Genomic DNA, 22,421 nt, shown 5'->3' on the forward strand with positions numbered 1-22,421 from the left:
GCAGTGATTATAATGTTTTCATTTGTAAAGTGATAGTGTGAAATGACCTTGTCTGATTAGTAGTATGTGCTGCATTGCACCATGTAAGGTTAATGACATTTTAAACACTTTTACTTTAACATTACATGACAGTTTAGCATTTGATAGATGTAAATTGATGTTGCAGTCCTTGTATGCAGAACCTGATTTCTGATTTCCTGAAATATTTTAATGAAATCCATTTCACACAAATACAATGTTTAAAGCAATTTAATTTTGTCTGAAGTGACATATGGGCATATTTGTATGTTGTATATGCTTTTAATTTTATTTTCTTTGTTTCATTATTAGTAGCAACAAAACTATTGCTTTTATTTAATGTGCAATTGTTTTTTTTGTTTTGTTTTTTTAAAACTGCTGACAAGCTGTTGCTTAATACAGGAAATTTTAATCACTTTTATGTGTTTAAATGTTTTATTAAAAAAAAAAAAGAAAAAAAAAGTGGTGTCTGATCCTAAAGTAGTATTTAGGAGTCACACATGTGAATTAAAATCTGTGTCCTATTCTTTAAGGTCTTAATTGTTTATGGAGTAAGCAATTATTATTTTCTTAATGACATGGGGTATTACCTCATGTAAATATTAATACAGCACAAGCTCAGCAGTCAATCATGTATTTCAAAACTCGCACCTCTTGAAATAATTTACTGTTGTATTGGAGCTCATTAAAAAAAAATATTTTAGCATTCACTCTTTTTTCTTTCTTTTTTCTTTTTCTTTTTTATAAGAGTGTATATTTGTTTTTTAGCATTGCTGATGACCAAAATGTATGTTTTCCATATATGTTCAATTATAACACACATCCAAACCAAGGATGTCTTATCCTGATAGGAAGATGCAAAGCAAATTATTATAGTTACTTTAGTACACTCACAGTTACTTTTATTTCCATATGAAAACTGGAACTAATTGAGTTGTAAATAATGTTATTGGGTGGTTCACATTAACAGTATCTCATCTTTTTACAGAAATGTATTGTTTACATATGCATTATTAATTTAGGCTAACAATTCCTTAAAATATTACAAAATGATTAGGGGACATTGAAAAGACAGCGATGCCATTTTTCAAAGGTTCATGATTTGTTTATCCAGGGAAATATAAAGGAAAAAACTTTTAACACGACAATTGGAAATGGAAGATTTAATGATCACTTATTCAGTTTTGAAGCCTCACAAAATGTGAAAGTCAAATAATAATTGTAATGTATTCAAATGCTATAATTGCCATTTGAAATGGATTTTGTCATTAAAACTATACTGTGAAACACCGGCGCACATCTTTAATGTAATTTTAAAATAGCCTATATATTTTAACTTTTACCAACATGGGACATCATCAGTGGGGCTTTTACCCTGTTACAAAGTGGTCATCATATCAGCCTTAAAAATAAAATACAAACAATAGCACAGGATGTGTTGATGTTGTGTTTAGTGCTTATGACTGGGTCTGTCATTATTTTCATGGTTGTTTGTCAAGAATTTTCGTCTGAATTGATGGCACAGCTTTGAAGCCCCTGCATATGTTCCAGACACCAGTGTCTAAATCGAAAACCCCCTCAAATGTATGTTATCTTTTTATAATTACACACAGCAGTTCTATGTAATAGTGTATATGTGATCATGAATTTACAAATGAACATATATATGTTGATTTTTACAGGTTACAAATAATTTCTTCAGTGTTAAAGATGCTTGTGAAAGCCTAAATCAATTTATTATCTTCAGAAACATGTCTTCACTGTTGTTTAGCTGTGGCAGCCATTTTCTAAATATTTCTAAAGAAACAAGAGCTGAAAAAGGTGTCAAATGTGATATTTTTCCTATATTATAGTCAATATAACTTATTTGAGGTGTTCATATGGCTTAGCGCTACATAAAAAGCACTGTTTTGTTTCATCACAGTATGAGACTGGCTTCATTAAATGGCTGAAAGTCCTCAAAGTCACAAAATGGCTCTTGCTTTGTGCTGCATAGCTTGTATTAGATGCTGCATTACATAAAAGCTTCTTGGAACTACAGGAAGCGGAAGCAGGAAGTGTTTTGGAGGTCAGATGACTTCATACTGAGTTTTCATTGGACCTTCACTTGGCTAGCAATAAGCAGCCAATGAGAATTCAGTTGAGAGGTTAGGGCCGCCCATATATGATGTCATTAGCCATATAAGGACAGTCTGGCTGGTAGGGCTGCTTTGTCAGCAGCTGTTTTGCTCCTTGAGCACATGATGGGGGTGGTTGTTTCTAGCAGCGCATTCCATCATAGCACTCGATGTGCTAGCGCTCACGGTCAAATCTGCGTTATGGTTTCCCATGAATGCCATCGTGTCAGATTAAATGAGCAGTACTGAGACACTTTTACACGAGGTTTAAGGAAACACGTTGTTGTTTGAGTCACATAATAAGATAGAATAAAGTAGATTTCAGTGTCTTTAGCTCATTTTTAACCATGTAAGGAAGATATAAATGCTCTATTTTGAGATTTACATTTATAGTAAGAGGGGGTGGGCTTGTTTCAGACAGAAGCCATTGCGTTTAAATTTAGACTCAAAGGGCAAAGGACAGCAGAAGTGGTCATTGACCTGCAAGATGTACTTTCACATTTCATAAAGGTTATTTTGGAATTGTAATTTTAATTTATTGCACATTAAAAGACTTTCTTGGAATAAAATGAAGTCATAAAAACAAAATAAGTAAACCAGATTGTATGCAAATGTCTCATCACACTTGATTAATTTAAATGTATTTTTTTTTCCATTATTCTGTCAATTAAATGAATCATTCCAATTCTACAGGTGTTGTCTGTTTGTCATTAAAGGAGCTTGTGTGGTAAAACTTTACAATAAGGTTTCATCAGTTAACTATATTAGTTAACATAAACTAACAATGAACAATTCTTCTACTGTATTCATCTTAGTTAATGTTAAGTTCAACATTTACTAATACAGTTTTAAAGGCAAAAGTTGCATCTTTTAACATTAGTTAATGCACTGTAAGCTAACATGAACAAACAACAGCTGTATTTAACAACAAACATTAACAGATTAAAAAATGCTGTAAAAAATATATTGCTCATTGTTCATGTTCTCTAATGCTTTAACTAATGTTAACAAATGAGACCTTTTTGTAAAGTGTTACTGCATATATTTTTTAAAACAAGTGTTAATTCCAGCTACATGCAGAAATGTTTCCCATGCTACATTTATATTATATTGGATTTCCTCTTTCCCAGTTTCCAAATCCTTAGAATGCTATTGTTTACAATGACAAAGACACAGCATGGTTTAAGACACTTCACTTTAGAGGACTTGGCATTTCATTGTTGGACTGAGATAATTGGATTTTACTTAAAAGACCTAAACATTTTTTGTGAAAAGCCAGATGTTTAAGTCGGATAATTATGCGATTTAGAAATAGGAAATAAGTTGAGATTAAGTTAAATAAAAATTATTTAAAATTTTTACCCATTGACAATTCATAAGATATGAGATTTTTCTTTTTTTTTTTGCGATAATTATGTCTGGGAGATTTCAGATTAAATTTATGAACATGTACTGTTCAGAACCACTTGATATATTTTTATTGTTTCTCAGCATGCACATCTTTAATGTTATAGCAATTCAGCATCAGAGGAATCTAACCGCTCGGGATCAGAGTCCGGGAGTCAGTCGGAGAGCGAGCAAGGAAGTGATAGAGCTCGTTCCCGGCGTTCCGAGTCCAACAGCACCTCCGATTCTGAGAGCCACTTTGAGTCAGGGAGTGAATCCACTGGGTCCAAATCCCGTCAGACCTCAACACAGGCCAAAGACAAACCAGTCCGGAAGAAAGACAACCTGGCAGACGTGAAGAAGGTACAAAAACAGGCCAGTCTGAGTATTAGGAGAAATCCTGAATTATTCCCATTGGATTTAATCTTGAAGATTTAATTTGGCTGGTGATTAATTGCTTTATCATCTAAAATGAATTGTCTCCCTAATTATCATAGATGTGGGAGGAACATCCAGATATTTATGGTGTTAGAAGATCCAGTCGCAGCAGACAAGAGCCTGCCCGCCTCAACATCGGAGCTGAGGTAGGCTGGCTGTGCAAAAATAATTCAACACTGACCCCTAGTGGTTTCTTGCATTCTCAGTTGACATTTGCAGTATGTTGCCAACATGTTCTGCTTCTTGGACCAAAGTAATTACCGACATAGATACTTACTAAAGCATAAATATTTATGTTTGGCCCTGGACTCCGAACTGATCAGGCTTGGCAGCCCAAGTAGTGTAAACATACCCTGTTTGTGTTGAAAGCCTTGTTTCCTTGATGAATCTGAAACATGACATTTTCATGCTTTTTAATCTAGTGCCATATATTCAAAATGGATTTTCATGGGTTTCTAGGGCAGCAGTGATTCAGAGGGGGAAAGTCCCAAAAGAAAAAGCTCACGGCAGAAAAAGAAAGAGTAAGTGTACTGAAAGTATTAAATTAGGTCTCCCACCCAACTTTTTCCATAATGTACTTACAAATATCTGATTTGCTTTTTTCCCCCCTTCTTCTCATAATTGTCTCCATATATAACATGCATTATGTAACATTTAGATTCACCCATAGTTGTGCATGTAAATGTTTTTTAAGCTCTTTTACATAAATACATTGTTTATATTCATGTTGTATTGTTCATATTCAAAAGCATTTGAGAAAAGTTTATTAAGATATTTTGTTATACTTTGCAATGACATTCATACCTTTTAAGCATGGCTAATAACAATTATATAAAATGCAAAAGACCTGTAAACAGTGAATGTAAGCTTTTAATTAAAAAAATTGATTTGTTATAAAATGCCATATTACCATTGAAACGTTTTTTACTTTAATACTTTTATTCAGCAAGGATGCAGTAAGTTGATCAAAATGACAGTGAAGACACTTGTAACATTACAAAAAAAAAATCTATTTCAAATAAATTCTGTTTTCTATTCTGAAGAATCCTGAAAAAAAAAAATAGCACCATGTAAGCACAGATTTCAACATCTGTGTTTACATGGACCTTAATAATGTGATTGTAATTGGACTAGAAGCACAGTCGGAATAGAAAAATCACTTGTAACTATGTCAATCGGAATGAATTGGCCAAATCCGATTAAAATTCCATTCGGATTGTAAGGGCTGGTTTAAACCTTTTCTAATCAGGACACGTAAACACTTGACCGGTTTGAAAACTAAAACTGGAAAGTACTGCACATATGCAATGATGTAGAAATGACGTAATGATGTATGTCGCACGAAACAGGCTGTTGTTGAATAAAGTCGTGTCACTCTAAAATTCTTCTTCCACTCATCGTCTGTTAAAGGCACAATATGTAAGATTTTTTGATGAATAAAATATCCAAAACCCACTAGAACAATCTTACATATTTTGTTGACTTGTGTACTTACATTATCTCAAATCTTTCCAAGAATGTTTAAATCCAAAGAAATAGGCAATTTTAACCAGGACACGGACCGTGTCTGTGCGTCGCCTATCAATGACAACATACCCGCATTACCCTCGGTTTCTGGTTTTACTTTGTATAAACCATGGAAACACCAAAGACGCTTTAATATATTATGCGTTTTATTAGACAGTTGAGTAACTGTGTGGATACATTCATCAACAGAAAACGAATCATGTTATATAGCTCAACACAGTAAGTCTTATTGTTTAAATCTCGTTTTCTTGATTTACCACGAGTACCATGTTTTACGATGTCTAATATCGATCTAGCTTACTGCAGTGTGCAACAAGTGTCTCATAGCAGCCGCCGAACGAACGGAGAGAAGCACTTTCAACACACAGATGTATCTAATATGATAAAACAGCTCTGCTTTACCCCACATAGAGACCGTAAGAAACAGAAATGCTCGTCTGCGGCATAATAAAAGTTCCACTGCTCTTGAGACGTGACGCGCTCGTCTCTCATTAGCAATCGCTCCAGCAGCCTCTTTCTGGTCCAACGTCTGCTTCAAACTACAGTAATTTAATACATTAGCTTATCCATGAATATGATTTCTGCCTGAGTCCCGTCGGATTCTTTTCCACCAGCTGTAGACGTGAAGACAACACCTCCCATGATTCCACAAAATTAAGGCGTCATTAAGCTATGCCTTTGTTTTGAATAAGCGACCTCTAGTGGCGAAAAACTACATATTGTGCCTTTAAGTGGTGCAGGACAGCATCTCACCAGTCATTGCTTCAGACTTTCATCCACATGCCTTTTTTTTGGGCTTAGGAAGGGGCGTTTTTACTGCTTGATAAATAAAGCAGCACGGCACAAAGCTTCATGTGCTCGTCGTCTCCTAATTGGGAACCGAAATAGATAAATATTAAGTTTGCTTTTTTAAAACAAAGAAAAGAAGGTATGGTATGAGAATGTGCAAAAGGCGGGAAACTCTGTATATTCATGCAGTATGCGCATGTCAAAAAAATCTATTCAGATTTGAAGCTTGTGACATAAACGTGCACATCAACCCGGTCACTTTATTTAGCATTCATGTAAACAGTATGTTCGGATTCATCAATCAGAATGAATTCATTCCGATTAAAACAAAAGGTGTCCATGTAAACATAGCTATTGATAATAAGAAGAAATGTTACTTGAGCATCAAACCAGCATATTAGAATGATTTCTGAAGGATCATGTGACACTGAATTAATGAAGTAATTCAGCTTTGCCGTCACTGGAATTACATTTTTAAAATGTATTCAAATAGAAAACAGCTATTTTAAATTGTAATTTCACAATATTGCTATTTTTTTATCAAATAAGTGCAGCCCTGGTAAACATGGGAGATTTCTTTCAAAAGCATAAAAATTCTGTTAAATAATAGTGTATATGGACTGAAGCATCTCTCCTAGCATGTTAGATTGCCTGTGTGGTTGTGGGTAATAAGTGGAACGGACTGGCTTGCAGCTTTACGGTAGGGTAGCAGTTGAAGCTGTTAGAGGACCAATAGATGAACCTGTGGTATTTCTGTGTTGAAAGAAATACCTGGAAAGATGATGACTCAAAAGACGAAGAGGATGTTGAGGAAGAGGCCAGCAGTTCAGAGAGTGAGCAGGAAGAGAAAAAAGTTAGATCCAGACGACTTCCTGCTAGAAGGTAAGAGTGTAGCGAAGCCTGGCCTTCAGACAGCGCATCGTGAATTATTAAGTGAGCTGTCTTAAATAAAAATGATTCATGAGCTCATTTTTAATTTCTATGCTTGCACTAAAATTAGTGATGTGATTTTTGCTCTAACAATTTAGGATACTTGCGCTGATTTATAAAAAAGCATGTATCCTATTTCAGGCATAATGATTAATATAATAATCGATTAATGTGTATAATATATGAACTAGAACTGCTTTAAATGTCTGACAGCTGTCTCAAGGCTATTGGCTCATGAGTCAGGCTGGTAGGCGTGAAAATGAATCGCTACACTAGCAAACACATCAGGGACGCGGAACGAAAGGCAAGAAGCCTAGTATGCTGAATGAGTGCATATAAATGTGTGTCTGCTCTTCGCTTCCCTTCCCAGACCACAGACCAAATCATCTGCTGGCAAGCAGCAGCCACAAAAGGGCCGGAAACAGAGGAAGCAGGAATCCTCGGATGAAGAAGATGAGGATGATGACGATGATGAGGAAGAGGAGGAGGATACCCCAAAGAGACAAACAAGGCGGCGAACAGCAACTAAAGTCAGGTATGGATTGTTCTTATCGAGGAGTGTATGTAGATCATATATATTTGAGATAATATAATAATGTATTCAAAAATACATTCAAAATACAGTGAATACATCTATATTTGTAATTTTTGCAATGTATTCATTTTGATATTTTTGGGTGGTGGGGGTAAAAATACTTCATTTATTTTTTCCTCCTTGAGTATAAGCTCCATATTCTCCAAAATCATACTATATGGGCCATAAAAGCCTGATGTATCAAATATTCTACTTAACAAAAACTCACATGCAAACTTTTATTTTTAGATTTGTTATATTTTTTAAAACATTTCAATAAAATGATGCATTTAAAAAAAAATATTATTTCATGTCAGGCTTTCAAATTATTGACTCTAAAAAATGTCATGTGGTGTAAAAATGAACCCTAATTTCCGCACCACATGACATTTTTAGAGTCAATAAATTGAAACTTTTCTTGAAAATGGTAAAGTTTTTTTTATTTTTTTTAAAACATACAAAACTAGCATGACTTCAAAGAGTTTTTCCCTTTTCTTTATCATTGATATTCTTATGTGATTGACCCATAAAGTACTATGACTGAGTCAAATAGTAATGTTGAAGCATGTGTTGCAGTTACAAGGAGGACCAGAATGATTTCGAGACCGACTCTGATGACCTTATCGAAATGGCAGAAGGAGCCGAGGAGCAACAGGATGACGACAGTGAGACCATCGAGAAGGTCCTTGATACCAGGATTGGCAAGAAAGGAGGTAAAGATTCTTCATACTTAATGTTCAGTGAAACACACAGCAGTTTTGCTTATTTATTAAAGCCCTTCGCTCTTTTCTCATCCTTGTTAACAGCTACCGGAGCTTCCACAACCCTCTATGCTATTGAGGAAAATGGGGACCCTGGAGCAGACTTTGACCCTGAGAAAGAGGAAGGGGAAACTCAGTTCCTCATCAAGTGGAAAGGCTGGTCCTACATCCACAACACCTGGGAGAGTATGGATTCCCTCACTCTTCAGAAAGTCAAAGGGATAAAGAAGATAGAAAACTTCAAGAAGAAAAACGATGAGCTTAACGCTTGGTTAGTGCTCACAAAGATGCCATATTTCCATTTTCATATGTTCTCTAGAAGAAACTGGCATTTCAAAACATGAATGCCATTTTTACAGACCTGAATCTGACAGCAAACATGTAAATTACAATTGCATTTTTTAGGTTGAGGAAAGCGTCACCTGAAGATTTAGAATATTACAATTGCCAGCAAGAACTAACCAATGACCTGAGCAAGCAATTCCAGATAGTAGAGAGAGTGATCGGTAAGTGCTGACTTAGTCACCATGAAATCAATATTGACAATTCTATGGAATATTGCAGTGTTTATTATTAATGATTGATCCATGCACATTATTTTTAAATTCATGTGCCCTCGTAATCTTTAATCAAAATAACTTCCCCTCCATCTCTTCTCTGATGACGTGTTTACCTGCGTAAGGGTGGGACAATCTGTCACTTACATGAGATCACAAAGCAATAGCAAACCACAACCATCCAATCAATTCCCAATGGACAAAATCAAGCCCCACCTTACATTTTTTTTCTTCGAGAATCTGTCTCACTCAGATATGTGTCACAATAGGGAAGGAAAAACTATCGCAACTTCCATCAATGCTGACTTTAATGAGAGAATCTTACACTATTCAAAAGTTTGGGGTCGGTAAGATTTTTTTTAATGTTTTTGAAAGAAGTCTCTGATTCTGAATAATTTTTTGTGGAAACCATGATACTTTTTCTAGGATTCTTTGAATAGAAAGTTTAAAAGAAGAGCAAAAACAATCTCTGTAACATTGTATTTACTGTCTCTTTTGATAAATTGAATGCATCTTTGCTAAATAAAAGTATTAATCACTTTCAAAAACAATCTTACTGACACCAAACCTTTGAATAGTAGTAGATGCTGTTTGCCTATTATGATCTGTTACTAATTTTCCTTTTCTCATTAATCAGCCACAAGAACAGGGAAATCACAAGCACATTCAGATTTTCCCTGTAAGTTCACTGCTTTTGTGTGCACTATTTCTTATTTACTTGGTCAAATGAGATGTTTACTACTTAAATAATTTTCTGATATGTTGCAACAGCCCATAAAACCGCTTCCACTGAGCCAGAGTACCTGTGTAAGTGGATGGGGCTGCCGTATGCAGAGTGCACATGGGAGGATGGTGCTTTAATCACAAAGAAATTTCAGGCCTGCGTTGAGAGTTTCCAACACAGAAATGCCTGTAAGACAATCCCCTCCAAAGACTGCAAGGTGAGTGTGAGAGCTTTGTTTTCTTTTTTTCCTTATCGGTGTTATGTTTTGGAAAAAGGGTGATGAAGCATTGCGCCACGCTATGTTATGTGAACCCTGCCATCTTTTTCTGCCCAAATGGAAGGTGTTGAAACAGAGGCCAAGATTTGTGGCCTTGAAGAAGCAGCCTTCTTACATTGGAGATGAGAACCTTGAACTCAGAGATTACCAGCTAGATGGAGTGAACTGGCTGGCCCACTCCTGGTGCAGGTATGTAATGTACAAGTGGAGATTTTAGTCAAGAATTTTACACATTTCAATTTTCTACATTCTGCAATTGAACAGTGTAACAGTATAATGGCTGACAGGACAGTAAAGTTTGTTTTTCTGAGGCGAGAGACTTTTATTTTGTTACGAAAATAACATTAGAATAATGACACTGACATATAGCTTGACAACATGAATCAGGATGTTTTAGTTACATTTTTAGTCTCTTTTTTCATTTCTAAATATTTCCCTTAAGCTTTAATTTATTTTTAGTTTAATTTTAGTAATTATAATACTTCAACTTTCAGTTAGTTGCCAAAGCAACATTTCTAATTTGTTTAACTTTTTCATCTAATATTTCTGTTTTATTTGATTTTTCATTTTTATTTCAACTAACAAAAAAAAATTTATAGTTTGTTTTAGTTAAAAATAAGTTGAGTCCATCTACATTTTTTGTTCTCTTCATCTCTGGTTTCTGTTATGTTCTGTAGGTGTAACAGTGTTATCTTGGCTGATGAAATGGGCCTGGGAAAGACCATTCAGACGATCTCCTTCCTGTCCTACCTTTTTCATCAGCACCAGCTTTATGGTCCCTTTATCGTGGTGGTGCCCTTGTCAACCCTTACCTCCTGGCAGAGGGAGTTTGAGACTTGGGCCCCAGATATGAATGTAGTGGTGTACCTGGGAGACGTCACAAGTAGAAAGACAGTAAGCTAGTACACATACTGAGATAATCCAACTGCACAAAATTACAAAAGAATGCTATTGAGGTATAACACTCTGTTTTTGACCAGATCCGGGACTATGAATGGATACACCAGCAGACAAAAAGGATCAAGTTCAATGCACTTTTGACCACATATGAAATTCTACTGAAGGACAAGGTATAATAATCTTTGATTTAATCTTTTATACCAATTCTGTATCATTTAAATGAGTTAGTTGTTCTTCATTATTTGCGCATTATTGAGTCAAGGCTGTGTGTGTCTATGTCTGCAGGGAGTGCTAGGGAATATAAACTGGGCTTTCCTCGGAGTTGATGAAGCTCACCGGCTTAAGAATGACGACTCGCTGCTATATAAAACTCTGATCGACTTTCGATCCAATCACAGGCTGCTCATTACTGGGACCCCACTGCAGAACTCGCTCAAAGAGCTGTGGTCCCTTCTGCACTTTCTTATGCCTGACAAGTGGGTACTCGCATTTTAGGAAGGGGATCATAATATTTAGGGATCCTTGGCATCAAAACTTTAAAACCTCTGTTTTTGACTTTTTCTCCCATTAGGTTTGAGTCCTGGGAGGATTTTGAGGATGAGCATGGTAAAGGCAGGGATAATGGATATCAGAGCCTTCATAAAGTTCTGGAACCTTTCCTACTGCGTCGTGTCAAGAAAGACGTGGAGAAATCCTTGCCGGCTAAAGTGGAGCAAATCCTCAGAGTTGACATGTCTGCCCAGCAAAAACAGTTCTACAAGTAAGTGCTGTTTTATCCCATTTCATGCCTCTTTCCAAGGCTGTGTGCTTTGAGACAGTAACAGAGCTCTCTAAATTGAGTAACTCTTTGATTGAGCCAACTTTTGATTCCAGACTCTAAGACTGCACGCAGTTGGAATGCAAGTGTTTGGAGAAAATCTGCTCATCTCATCATTGTTCATTTGTAGTCTTAATGTATTGTTTGACTTTTTCAGATGGATACTAACAAGAAACTACAAAGCCTTGTCCAAAGGCACCAGAGGCAGCTCTTCTGGCTTTCTTAACATTGTCATGGAGCTGAAGAAGTGTTGTAACCATGGTTTCCTCATCAAACAACCAGAGGAGGTTGAGAATGAAAAAGCACAAGAGCACCTACAGGTATGACTGTCTTAGATTGGAATTCAATGGGTTTGTTCATAGGAGAATGTCATTTTCAGGTTGTTTTTGATGTTTTTCCAGAGCTTGGTGCGTGGCAGTGGAAAACTGGTTCTCCTGGACAAGCTTCTCACACGACTGAGGGAGAGAGGCAACCGTGTGCTCATCTTCTCTCAGATGGTCCGCATGTTGGACATCCTGGCTGATTACCTGTCTATGAAACGATATCCATTCCAGGTATGATCTGTGTTAAAGTGTTAAATTGTTTATCTGTTACAGCTTCAAAGTAATGACGTGGAGCCTGATTAGAAGGATGTGTAATAGACAAGTACATGTTTTATCGACTGGTTGACTAGTAAAAACATTATTTAAGCTGTTCGTAAATTGATTTTCCTTGTACACCTTTCCCTGGCGTAAACATCAATGAAATATATTTTCCAACAGAATCCTGCACCTAAATTTTGCACTGACAAATGAATGCATTGGGTGGCACTGTGAATACTTGAAGTGACGAGATGAAGCCAGGTGCTTTCAGGCACATACAGTTGTTTCAATATTTATATATAACAATTAATAATAATGTGTGAGGATCCGCTAGAGCTGCACAGTTAATCAATAAAAAGTCAAGATTGCGATTCAAACATCCACACGTGATCTTATTTATAAATGACAACAATTTGGCTGTGTCTATTAAACCTTCGTACCGGAGTTATCGTAGGTATAAAACAGCTTCACAAACAGTCTTTTCAACCACACAGTATCATTATTTCTGTTTTACAATAATTCATATTACCACAGAAATACTGGGATAAAAGTTTATAGTTCGGATATAAACATTGATGTCTACGGTACCGATCAAAATGGAGTAAATCACCTTTTGAAAATAACTTGATGCTTTAAATAAAGATTGTATCAATTACATCATTACACCAGTAGGTGGTGACAAGTGACTGTTAAAAAAATTTATTTGCTGTTAAATGATTCATTCAGAGATTCGTTCAGAAATACTGTTTCATCCAGTAATGAAACAAGTCTTTATGAGTGAGTCATTGAATCATTCATTCAAACCATTTTTTTTTTTATTCAAATTAATTAAATATTTTTATATAGACTGCAGCAATTAACATTTTGTCAAAACCTCTAGTACATTTAATTTTATTTTGTTTAGTTGTCTTTAGAAACATGGGAGAATCGTGATCTCTGTTTTAAACGTGATTCTCAATTTAACCAGAATCGTGGATCTGCCTTAATGGTGAAAAGAAAATGTGAACCGCTACATGATACTCTGTCGCTTATCAGTGTCCCTGTACTTTCACCGCTGTTTTTTCTCAATAAGAACATGTTAAATGAAAAAAAAATACTTACTATTTTTGTATAGAGACATGTTTGTATATGTCCATTATATTAATGGCTTCAGTCAAATTTTCAGATTAGTTTCTCTGTAAGTTTGGGGTGAATGTTGTTTTTTTATCATGATTTTAATATTTTTTTTTTATCAATACAATTTATTTATTAAAATTCATAATTCTTTTTAATAAAAACAAACAAAAAAACAGTGTAAGTTCTTGAAGTTGACTTGTACTAAAACTATTCTTAGTGGTTTCAAATTTCACATGCATATTTTTTGTTTCTTTACATTTTACTTTTAAAGAAATTGATTACCATATTTTCCGGAATACAAGTCACACTTTTTTTAATCATCTGAAATGGACTGGGACTTATATTCTGAAGTGACTTGTGCAATTAACGTCAAGCAAGCAATACAAGCATGCACATTTGGATTCATGCTGAATGAGAGGGGTATGCGAGCCAAAGTTTATCTGTATAGCGGATTTCCCACACGCTGGTAGTTTCAGTTTCAGTTTAAATAAATTAATTTAGACTTGCCGCTAATAATGAATGCCACTATAATTTGTTGTTTTACTTTTATTTGTCATTCCTGTTCAGTCCTGAATATCTTCAAATTAAAGGATTTGTTCTGGAGTGAGAGGAACTAAAATGCATGTTTTTTGTGTTTATAATGTTTGTAAACATTTAGTTTTATTTTTTACAAGTATTTTACATTACATTACATTATTTCTGAATGTAATAATAAATTGTGAATAATACACATATGTGACTTATCTATGTTTTTTTTTTTTTCTCTCAACAATGCAATTTTAACCCAGTGCCACTTCTAGTCAGGTGCTTATTTTCCGGAAAATATGGTACTTGTTTTTGTATGTTACAGACAGTGTTGGAGAGAAGTGTTGCCAAAAGTACTGACTTCGGTACCAAGTCGGTACTGAAATTTTAAAAATGTGATGCTTTGAGCGCTGTTGAGCAGATTTGTAAACGCCTCTGATTGGCCATTGTGTTCACGTGCTCATCAGATATGTCTGTGATTAATAAAGTAACTGAAATAGTTACGCTACTTAAGTTATTACATTTTAAATAGGGTACCTTGTAATCCGTAACCTATTACATTTCCAAAGTAACCATCCAAACACTGGTTAGAGTATTCAATTACATTGAATTATGCAAATACCCTTCCATAGTGTCCTTGTTTAGTTGAGAATTTGCAGTTTTTCATCTAATGTTGGTAATCTAGATGTTTTTTTTTGTAGTCTCTGTGGAGACGGGAGACATTCAGAGGTGTAGTCTGTATGGCTCTGGTGATTTAGGGAATCATGTGTCAGGGTTGCAGTATGTTTGCTCAGACAGCAAGTTCCCCAAGCCTATTTTTATCCCCCAGTTATTTTTTGATCGGTGCAGCTTTGAGCATTAGCACAGCTTGCACCTCAGTGTGTTTTGGTCTGGTGAATGTCTTCAGTGTCGTCATAATTTTGTGGTGACTGAGGGGGTTTTAGGGTTTTATGGAGCTTATCTAGCTGAGGTGCCCTAGTTTGGTCAAAGTGCCACGCTTGACATTCCTTAACCGTATCTGTGTTTTCTCTAATGTTCAGCGTTTGGACGGCTCCATCAAGGGAGAGATCCGAAAACAAGCACTGGACCACTTTAATGCTGAAGGCTCTGAGGTAAGAACCTAAAGTGTGGCATGTGAGTTTGTTTTGTTTGGGCAGAGCTTCACTGTCTGGAGACATTTGCTATGGTTGTGATGGCGTTCTGCGTCAGAGCTCACTTGACAAAGCACTTTGCTGGATTTGGGAATGCTTGATCCATGGGAAATACAGGCCTTGTGTATTTATCATGACAGGAGATTGAAAATGTAATCATAAAGGGTCAAAGCGATTCTGTCGGATTGGACCAGGAAGGCCTATAAAATCAACATAAAAATCATTCAATATAAACTTAATTATATAACAAATATAATAAAAATCATTCAAGGTTTTTTTTTTTTTTTTTTTTGTATTCAAGTGGTGATGTAACATCATTATTCACTAATTTAAAGATAAAATGTGTAACTTTTGCACCACAAGTGTCACCAAAAAATAATGCAAAAATATCAAAGCAAGAACAATATTTTCTAACAGTAATGATTTTCCTCGATCACTTCGCCTGTCTGCTGTTGGTTGGTCAAACAAATTGACACCATTGGACAAGCTTTTTGAGAAAATAAACCTACTATGTTTATAATATACTAAGAATAATTAGATATAGTTAGCCTATTTAAGTAACTTAGATTTTCAACCAGCTTTGTATTTTAAGTAGTATATGTAAATGAACAATGTTCTCTTTCTTCATGTTACCTGCACCTAGATATATCCCATTTATTAGTCTACAAAAGACTTTTGACAGCTTGAAACTACTTGAAAATTAAAGATCGTACTATTGCATTTTTGTATCCCTGCTCAGACAAATCAAATCAGTTGAATCAAGCCCAATGCATTATGTGTAGGATGTAGAAGTTTTCCCACATTTTTGGCAAAAGGGAGTGCCACTGCTTTTTTTTTTTAGTAGCAAAAAAAATCACCTTTCTACTGCACAGACAGCCAAGGTTTATTAGAAGCCCATCTTGTCAGCGGTGAATTTCCCCTTTAACCTGGAATAGGAGGTATAGATTTAAGCATCAGTCACTAAAGAGATGGGCATTTGGTGCTTGTTCTAACTGTCCATCTGTGTCTTCTTCAGGACTTCTGTTTCCTGCTGTCCACCCGAGCTGGAGGTCTTGGGATTAACCTGGCCTCTGCCGACACAGTGGTTATCTTTGACTCAGACTGGAATCCACAGAATGATCTTCAAGCCCAGGCCAGAGCCCACAGGATTGGCCAGAAAAAGCAAGTAAGTACAGCTCAAACCTAATGTGTAATTGCACTTATTGCTGAATGAACCTCTTAGACTCAAGTAGCAATATATAGATTGCATTTAAATATTTTTGGCTTCTTTACATAGGTGAATATCTATCGTCTGGTCACAAAAAACACTGTGGAGGAAGACATTATTGAAAGAGCAAAAAAGAAGATGGTTCTAGACCATCTTGTCATTCAGAGAATGGACACAACTGGGCGAACCGTATTGGATAACAACTCTGCAAATTCAAAGTGAGAACCTCAAAAATTTCTCGTCAAAATGTTTTAAGCATGTATTGAACTGAACATATAACGCATAATTAATACCTGTGTGTTGGCCATTTCCAGTTCAAATCCCTTCAATAAAGAAGAACTGACAGCAATCTTGAAGTTTGGAGCAGAGGATCTGTTCAAGGAACCTGAGGGAGAGGAATCAGAACCTCAGGAAATGGATATTGATGAGATCTTGCGGCTTGCTGAAACCAGAGAGAGTGATCAGGGATCTAGTGCCACTGATGAGCTTCTGTCACAGTTTAAGGTACTCAGGAGTCTATTAAATCTTTTAATGCTAACAGGGTTTCTGCGGGTTTTAGTCTTAATTCGCCCTTACACAAATTAAGGCTTTAAAGTGTAACTTTGCCAATTTGTATTGTTACAATGTCGGTAGTATATGTAAATGAATAATGTTTACTCGTTCTCTGTGTTACCTGGACCAAGAAATTCACGTTTATTTGACAGCAAAAGGGCTTTCGTGAAAACTACAGATTATACTTCCACATTTTTGTATCCCCGCCCACAGACAGTGGGATCGACAGAGGATTATTAATAGAACAGTTATTGTAAGGGTAGATTTATCACTGAAAATTGTATCGTACTTTGTCTATTCTTTAAACAGCATTATGATAAAATTGGTAAAACAGCTTTTCTTACCAGTACGCGACAGCGTTTTGCTTCAGGCGGAAATGACAGAATGGCAGTTTCTTTCAGTTTTCCCCTCCGTTTTGCCTAAACACGTTGTTTATGGTCATCCAGTTTGAAATGTTGACTACAAACAAGGAGGTTTTTCAGATTTTTCTCTCCGTATTCTTTGCTGCTTTTAGCCATGCGCTGGATCCTTCACTGGAGTGGAAACGTTTACTCTTTGAATTCTTGCACCCGGGAACAATACAAGTCAACACCATTATGATTAAAAGTTTGCTGAGAAGTATTTCCTACTAAAGCAAGGCAGTATTTGACTGTTGTTAGCGTATCCATAGCAGACTAATGAGAGTGGCCATGGATGGCAACATGTCAATTGCATTATGGGTGTTAAAGTTTTCCTACTTATTTGGCAAAAGAAAAGACAACAGCCTTTTTTGTCTGTTTTCTCTAGTCAGGTAGCACCGATTTAAATAAAAAAAAAAAAAGAGAAAGAAAAAAAAAGACGCTTTTCTACTGTCTAGAAAGAACACCTTTAAAGGGTTAGTTCACCCAAAAATGAAAATGTCATTAATTACTCACCCTCATGCCCACACCTGTAAGACCTTCGTTCATCTTCGGAACACAAATTAAGATATTTTTGATTAAATCCGATGGCTCAGTGTGGCCTGCATAGCCAGCAATGACATTTCCTCTCTCAAGATCCATTAATGTACTAAAAACATATTTAAATCAGTTCATGTGAGTACAGTGGTTCAATATTAATATTATAAAGCGACAAAAATATTTTTGGTGCGGCAAAAAACTAAATAACAACTTATATAGTGATGGCCGATTTCAAAACACTGCTTCATGAAGCTTCAGAGCGTTATAAATCAGCGTGTCGAATCATGATTTGGATCGCGTGTCAAACCGCCAAACTGCTGAAATCACGTGACTTTGGCGCTCCGAACCGCTGATGAAGCTTCATTAAGCAATGTTTTGAAATCGGCCATCACTATATAAGTCATTATTTTGTTTTTTTTGGCACACCAAAAAAAATAATATTAATATTGAACCACTGTACTCACATGAACTGATTTAAATATGTTTTTAGTACATTAATGGATTTTGAGAGAGGAAATGTCATTGCTGGCTATGGAGGCCTCACTGAGCCATCGGATTTCAACAAAAATATCTTAATTTGTGTTCCGAAGATGAACGAAGGTCTTACGGGTGTGGAACGGCATGAGGGTGAGTAATAAATGACATTATTTTCATTTTTGAGTGAACTAACCCTTTAAGTAGGTCTTAAATCAGAGTAGAAAGTCTTAAATTTATAAAGTCATGGCATTACACGTTGCATGCCTTGCAAAAAATGAATATCTTCCTCAGTATTTTTGTCTTGTTTTCCAGTACAAATATCTAAACATCTTTAAATCAAGATAAATTTACTTGAGATTCAATTGTAAAATGAAGTCTTGAAAAATGGAACAAAAATGATCTGAGAACAAATATGTGTCAGTGAGTTATGAAAACTTCCCTTTGAAATAAATTGTTGTTGTTTGTTCTGAGCCAGATATTTTGGGGTCCAAACACTAATAGTTTTATAGTCTCTAAAGAAACACATTTTTCAAGTTGCCAGACATGATTAAATATATTACTGTCCATTTAAAATGAAGAGACAATTTTACATATATCATCTGTATATTGTTGGATCGACTGTTTCTCATCTTTCTCTTGAAAATATCCCATAGATTCAGGTCAGGCATATTGGCTGGCCAATAAAGCACAGTAATATCATGGTCAGCAAACCACTTGGAAGTGGTTTTTGCACTGTGGGCAGGTGCTAAAGTCCTGCTGGAAAAGGAAATCAGCATCTCCATAAAGCTTGTCAGCAGATGGAAGCATAAAGTGCTTCAAAATCTCCTGGAAGATGGCTGCATTGACTTTGCACTTGATAAAACACAATGGACCAACACCAGCAGACGTCACGCCCCCCCCCCAAATCATTATTGACTTCAGAAACTTCACACTAGACTTCAAGCAGTTTGGATTCTGTGCCTCTCCAGTCTTCCTTCAGACTCTGGGACCATGATTTCAACATGAAATGCAAAATTGACTTTTATCTGAAAAGAGGACTTTCGACCACTGTTCACTGTCCAGTTCTTTTTCTCCTTAGCCCAGGTAAGATGCTTCTGACATTGTCTCTGGTTCAGAAGTGGCTTGGTAGTCCTTTTCCTGAAGATGTCTGAGTGTGGTGACTCTTGATGTGCTGACTCCGGCTTCATTCTACTCATTGTGAAGCTCTCCCAAGTGTTTGAATCGGCTTTACTTGACAGTATTGTCAAGCTTGCGGTCATCCCTGTTGCTTGTGCACCTTTGCCTACCCAATTTCTTCCTTCCAGTCAACTTTGCATTTAAAATGCTTTGATATTTCACTCTGTAAACAGCCACCCCATTCAGTAATGACCTTCTGTGACTTACTCTCTTTGTGGAGGGTGTCAATGATTGTCTCCTGGACCATTGCCAAGTCAGCAGTCTTCCCCATTAGTGTGGTTTCAAAAAACAAAAGATACCCGGATTTTATACTGTAGGGATGGTCATTTAATGAAACTCAAATGTAAATATTCTAATATTTTGAGATACTGGATTTTGGACTTTCATTAGCTGTACGCTCTAATCAACAAATTTACAATTATGATAACATGCTTTATGACAGGAAACATTTTTACACAGGGTTTTTTATTACTTCTGTGTATCTGGAGTGATTTCTTTTGAAAGTCAGTTACCCCTTTTGTCACCTGTGTGTGTTGCTCAAACAGTTAAGTTGCATATTTTCTCCTGATCTTTAGCACATCATGAACTGTGCATTTTTTTTTTTTTCTGGCAGGTGGCTAACTTTACCATGGATGAAAGCACACCAGATCTTGAGGAGAGGGCTGTGCGTGACTGGGATGATATAATTCCAGAGGAGCAGCGGAAGAAGGTGGAGGAAGAGCAGAAGCAGAAGGAGATGGAAGACATCTACATGCTGCCCAGAAGCAGAAGCTCCAACAAGAAGGTGAGGAGGTGCTTCTAGGTTACCTGAGCTGGTTATTGTCTGTATTTACATGCACTGCCTAGGGTTGTGCAAGCTCAAATTGGGGAATGCTGGGCGTACACAGTTTTTGGCGAGTTGGCCCGAATTTGACTAGTGTATAGACTCATTTTTATGTGAACTATTCCTTTAAAGTCAGTAAAGTTAATTAATAAGAAAAAAATCTAGATCAAGAATCGATTTGGAATCGGATTGTGTCTTTCAGAATCGGGATCGAATCAAATCAGATTGTGAGGTGCCTAAAGATTTGCACCCCTGTTTTTTTTGCAGAAATGCTTCAAAGGATTTTCAGTTATATAAGCATACGATTCACTTATCAGCATACATTTATACTTTACATATGTGTGTGTGAGTGCACATTTATATGAACATTATAAATGTATGTACATGGCAGACAGTCGTGTGAAGTGCTCCCTGTGGCTTTTCAGTGCTTTTATCCTCTCCTGTGAGCCGGATCTGTAATATCTTGCGCCGACTGTAATGACTCATTAGATTTTATAGCCGCGCGCTGCATTCCCTTGTGATGGCAGCACATGTTGAAGTATGCGGCATCGTAGCTTTTGGAAATGAGTCATTAAGTTTTACAGCGCAGTGGACTCCCCGGCGATAAGGCCGTGCGTGTTTGCAGCCACATGCTCATTACTCTTGCTTTACGCCAGAGATGATTTAATCCAGAGCAGAACAGAGGCTCCACAAAATATTCAGTGAAACCACTATTTCAATATTCCTAAAACTTTTTTGTTTTTCCATGCAGTTTTGTTAATCTCTGTTGTTAATCACATTGTGTAAAAGCTGCATTGTGATGTATTTAGGCGCAGGCCAATGACAGCGACAGTGACGTGGGATCCAAACTGAAGAACAGATCCTCAGGTTCAGATAGCGAAACAGATGACAGCGAGGATGACAAAAGGCCCAAGCGGAGAGGCAGGCCAAGAGCTCGCAAAAACAACGTGGAGGGATTTACTGACGCAGAGATCCGCAGGTATTATAACAGAACGTCCAATCACACATTTAAGGGAGGCTTTGCTGTAAACATTGTCATTTCTTAATGGTGTATTTGTTTTAGGTTCATAAAGGCATACAAGAAGTTTGGAGCTCCACTTGAGAGGTAAGAAATGCACCGCTATGATCAGAAATTTTGTATTCTACTGAAAGGAATACTTCACCCAGAATTGAAAATTAGAGTAATAAAAAAAAATCACAGTAATGAAAAATAACAGCATACTAGTTTGAAACGACATGAATAACGATAATTACAGTGAATAATGATAATTACAATTTTTGGATGAGCTATAAATATATACATGCATATACACATGCATGTATATATTTAACAAAAAAAAAAAAAAAATATGTGTGTGTGTATGTATATATAATATATATATATATATATATATATACACACACATATTTTTTTTTTTTTTTTTGTTAAATATATACATGCATGTGTATATGCATATTATATATAAAATATTAATATTAATAACATATTATGTAAACAAACTTTATTTTGGATGAGTTAACTGCGATTAATTGTTTGACACCACTAAATTATAGTATTTATTAATATTTTTAAATATTTTAATTGCCTTTATATTATATATTTTTAATTTTAGTTTAAGTTTTAGCAATTTTGTATTACGCTTTTGTCGTCTTCTTTTTTTTATTAGTTTTTTTAAACATTTCTATTTGGCTTTAGTTTTATTTTAGTTTTGGAAACTTTAGTACTTCAACCAAAACTTAATTATTTTAGTCTTTTTTTTTTTTTTCTCCATGTAATATTTATATTTTATTTTGGCTTTATTTCAGTTAGCAAAAATGACTTTTAATAGTTTTAGTTTTAGTTAACAATAAAAAAACGCTGTCATGTAGTCTAGAAGCAGTATTGCTGAACTGGTTATGGTGTTTTCTGCAGGTTGGAGGCGATTGCCCGTGACTCTGAGCTGGTGGATAAGTCCATTGCAGACCTGAAGCGACTGGGGGAACTGGTACACAACAGCTGTGTGACTGCAGTACAGGAGCATGAGGAGCACATGAAAGAAAACCCTGTGGAAGGTGTGTGA

General features: G+C 35.9%; 1 protein-coding gene across 5 annotated transcripts in view; it reads left to right on the forward strand.

Annotated features, from left to right (window-relative positions):
* Positions 1 to 22,421, forward strand: part of chd2 (chromodomain helicase DNA binding protein 2) — a 42,132-nt gene that overhangs the window by 10,306 nt on the left and 9,405 nt on the right. For 2 of the 5 annotated variants that reach the window (XM_051871219.1, XM_051871220.1), the window contains exons 7-31: positions 3,650 to 3,896; positions 4,019 to 4,105; positions 4,419 to 4,480; positions 7,041 to 7,157; positions 7,576 to 7,740; positions 8,356 to 8,492; positions 8,586 to 8,811; positions 8,946 to 9,046; positions 9,735 to 9,776; positions 9,869 to 10,038; positions 10,163 to 10,287; positions 10,776 to 10,992; positions 11,079 to 11,168; positions 11,284 to 11,474; positions 11,570 to 11,758; positions 11,973 to 12,135; positions 12,217 to 12,369; positions 15,078 to 15,149; positions 16,204 to 16,353; positions 16,465 to 16,613; positions 16,710 to 16,899; positions 20,152 to 20,322; positions 21,171 to 21,340; positions 21,425 to 21,466; positions 22,274 to 22,413. In XM_051871219.1, coding sequence (XP_051727179.1) covers positions 3,650 to 3,896; positions 4,019 to 4,105; positions 4,419 to 4,480; positions 7,041 to 7,157; positions 7,576 to 7,740; positions 8,356 to 8,492; positions 8,586 to 8,811; positions 8,946 to 9,046; positions 9,735 to 9,776; positions 9,869 to 10,038; positions 10,163 to 10,287; positions 10,776 to 10,992; positions 11,079 to 11,168; positions 11,284 to 11,474; positions 11,570 to 11,758; positions 11,973 to 12,135; positions 12,217 to 12,369; positions 15,078 to 15,149; positions 16,204 to 16,353; positions 16,465 to 16,613; positions 16,710 to 16,899; positions 20,152 to 20,322; positions 21,171 to 21,340; positions 21,425 to 21,466; positions 22,274 to 22,413 — 3,566 coding nt within the window. Of the gene's footprint in view, positions 1 to 1,517; positions 1,603 to 3,649; positions 3,897 to 4,018; positions 4,106 to 4,418; positions 4,481 to 7,040; positions 7,158 to 7,575; positions 7,741 to 8,355; positions 8,493 to 8,585; positions 8,812 to 8,945; positions 9,047 to 9,734; positions 9,777 to 9,868; positions 10,039 to 10,162; positions 10,288 to 10,775; positions 10,993 to 11,078; positions 11,169 to 11,283; positions 11,475 to 11,569; positions 11,759 to 11,972; positions 12,136 to 12,216; positions 12,370 to 15,077; positions 15,150 to 16,203; positions 16,354 to 16,464; positions 16,614 to 16,709; positions 16,900 to 20,151; positions 20,323 to 21,170; positions 21,341 to 21,424; positions 21,467 to 22,273; positions 22,414 to 22,421 lie in introns of all 5 variants that reach the window. The other 3 variants (XM_051871223.1, XM_051871221.1, XM_051871222.1) reach the window with 3 other exon arrangements.

This window comes from Ctenopharyngodon idella, chromosome 18, assembly GCF_019924925.1.
Source record: "Ctenopharyngodon idella isolate HZGC_01 chromosome 18, HZGC01, whole genome shotgun sequence".
Taxonomy (NCBI): Eukaryota; Metazoa; Chordata; class Actinopteri; order Cypriniformes; family Xenocyprididae; genus Ctenopharyngodon; species Ctenopharyngodon idella.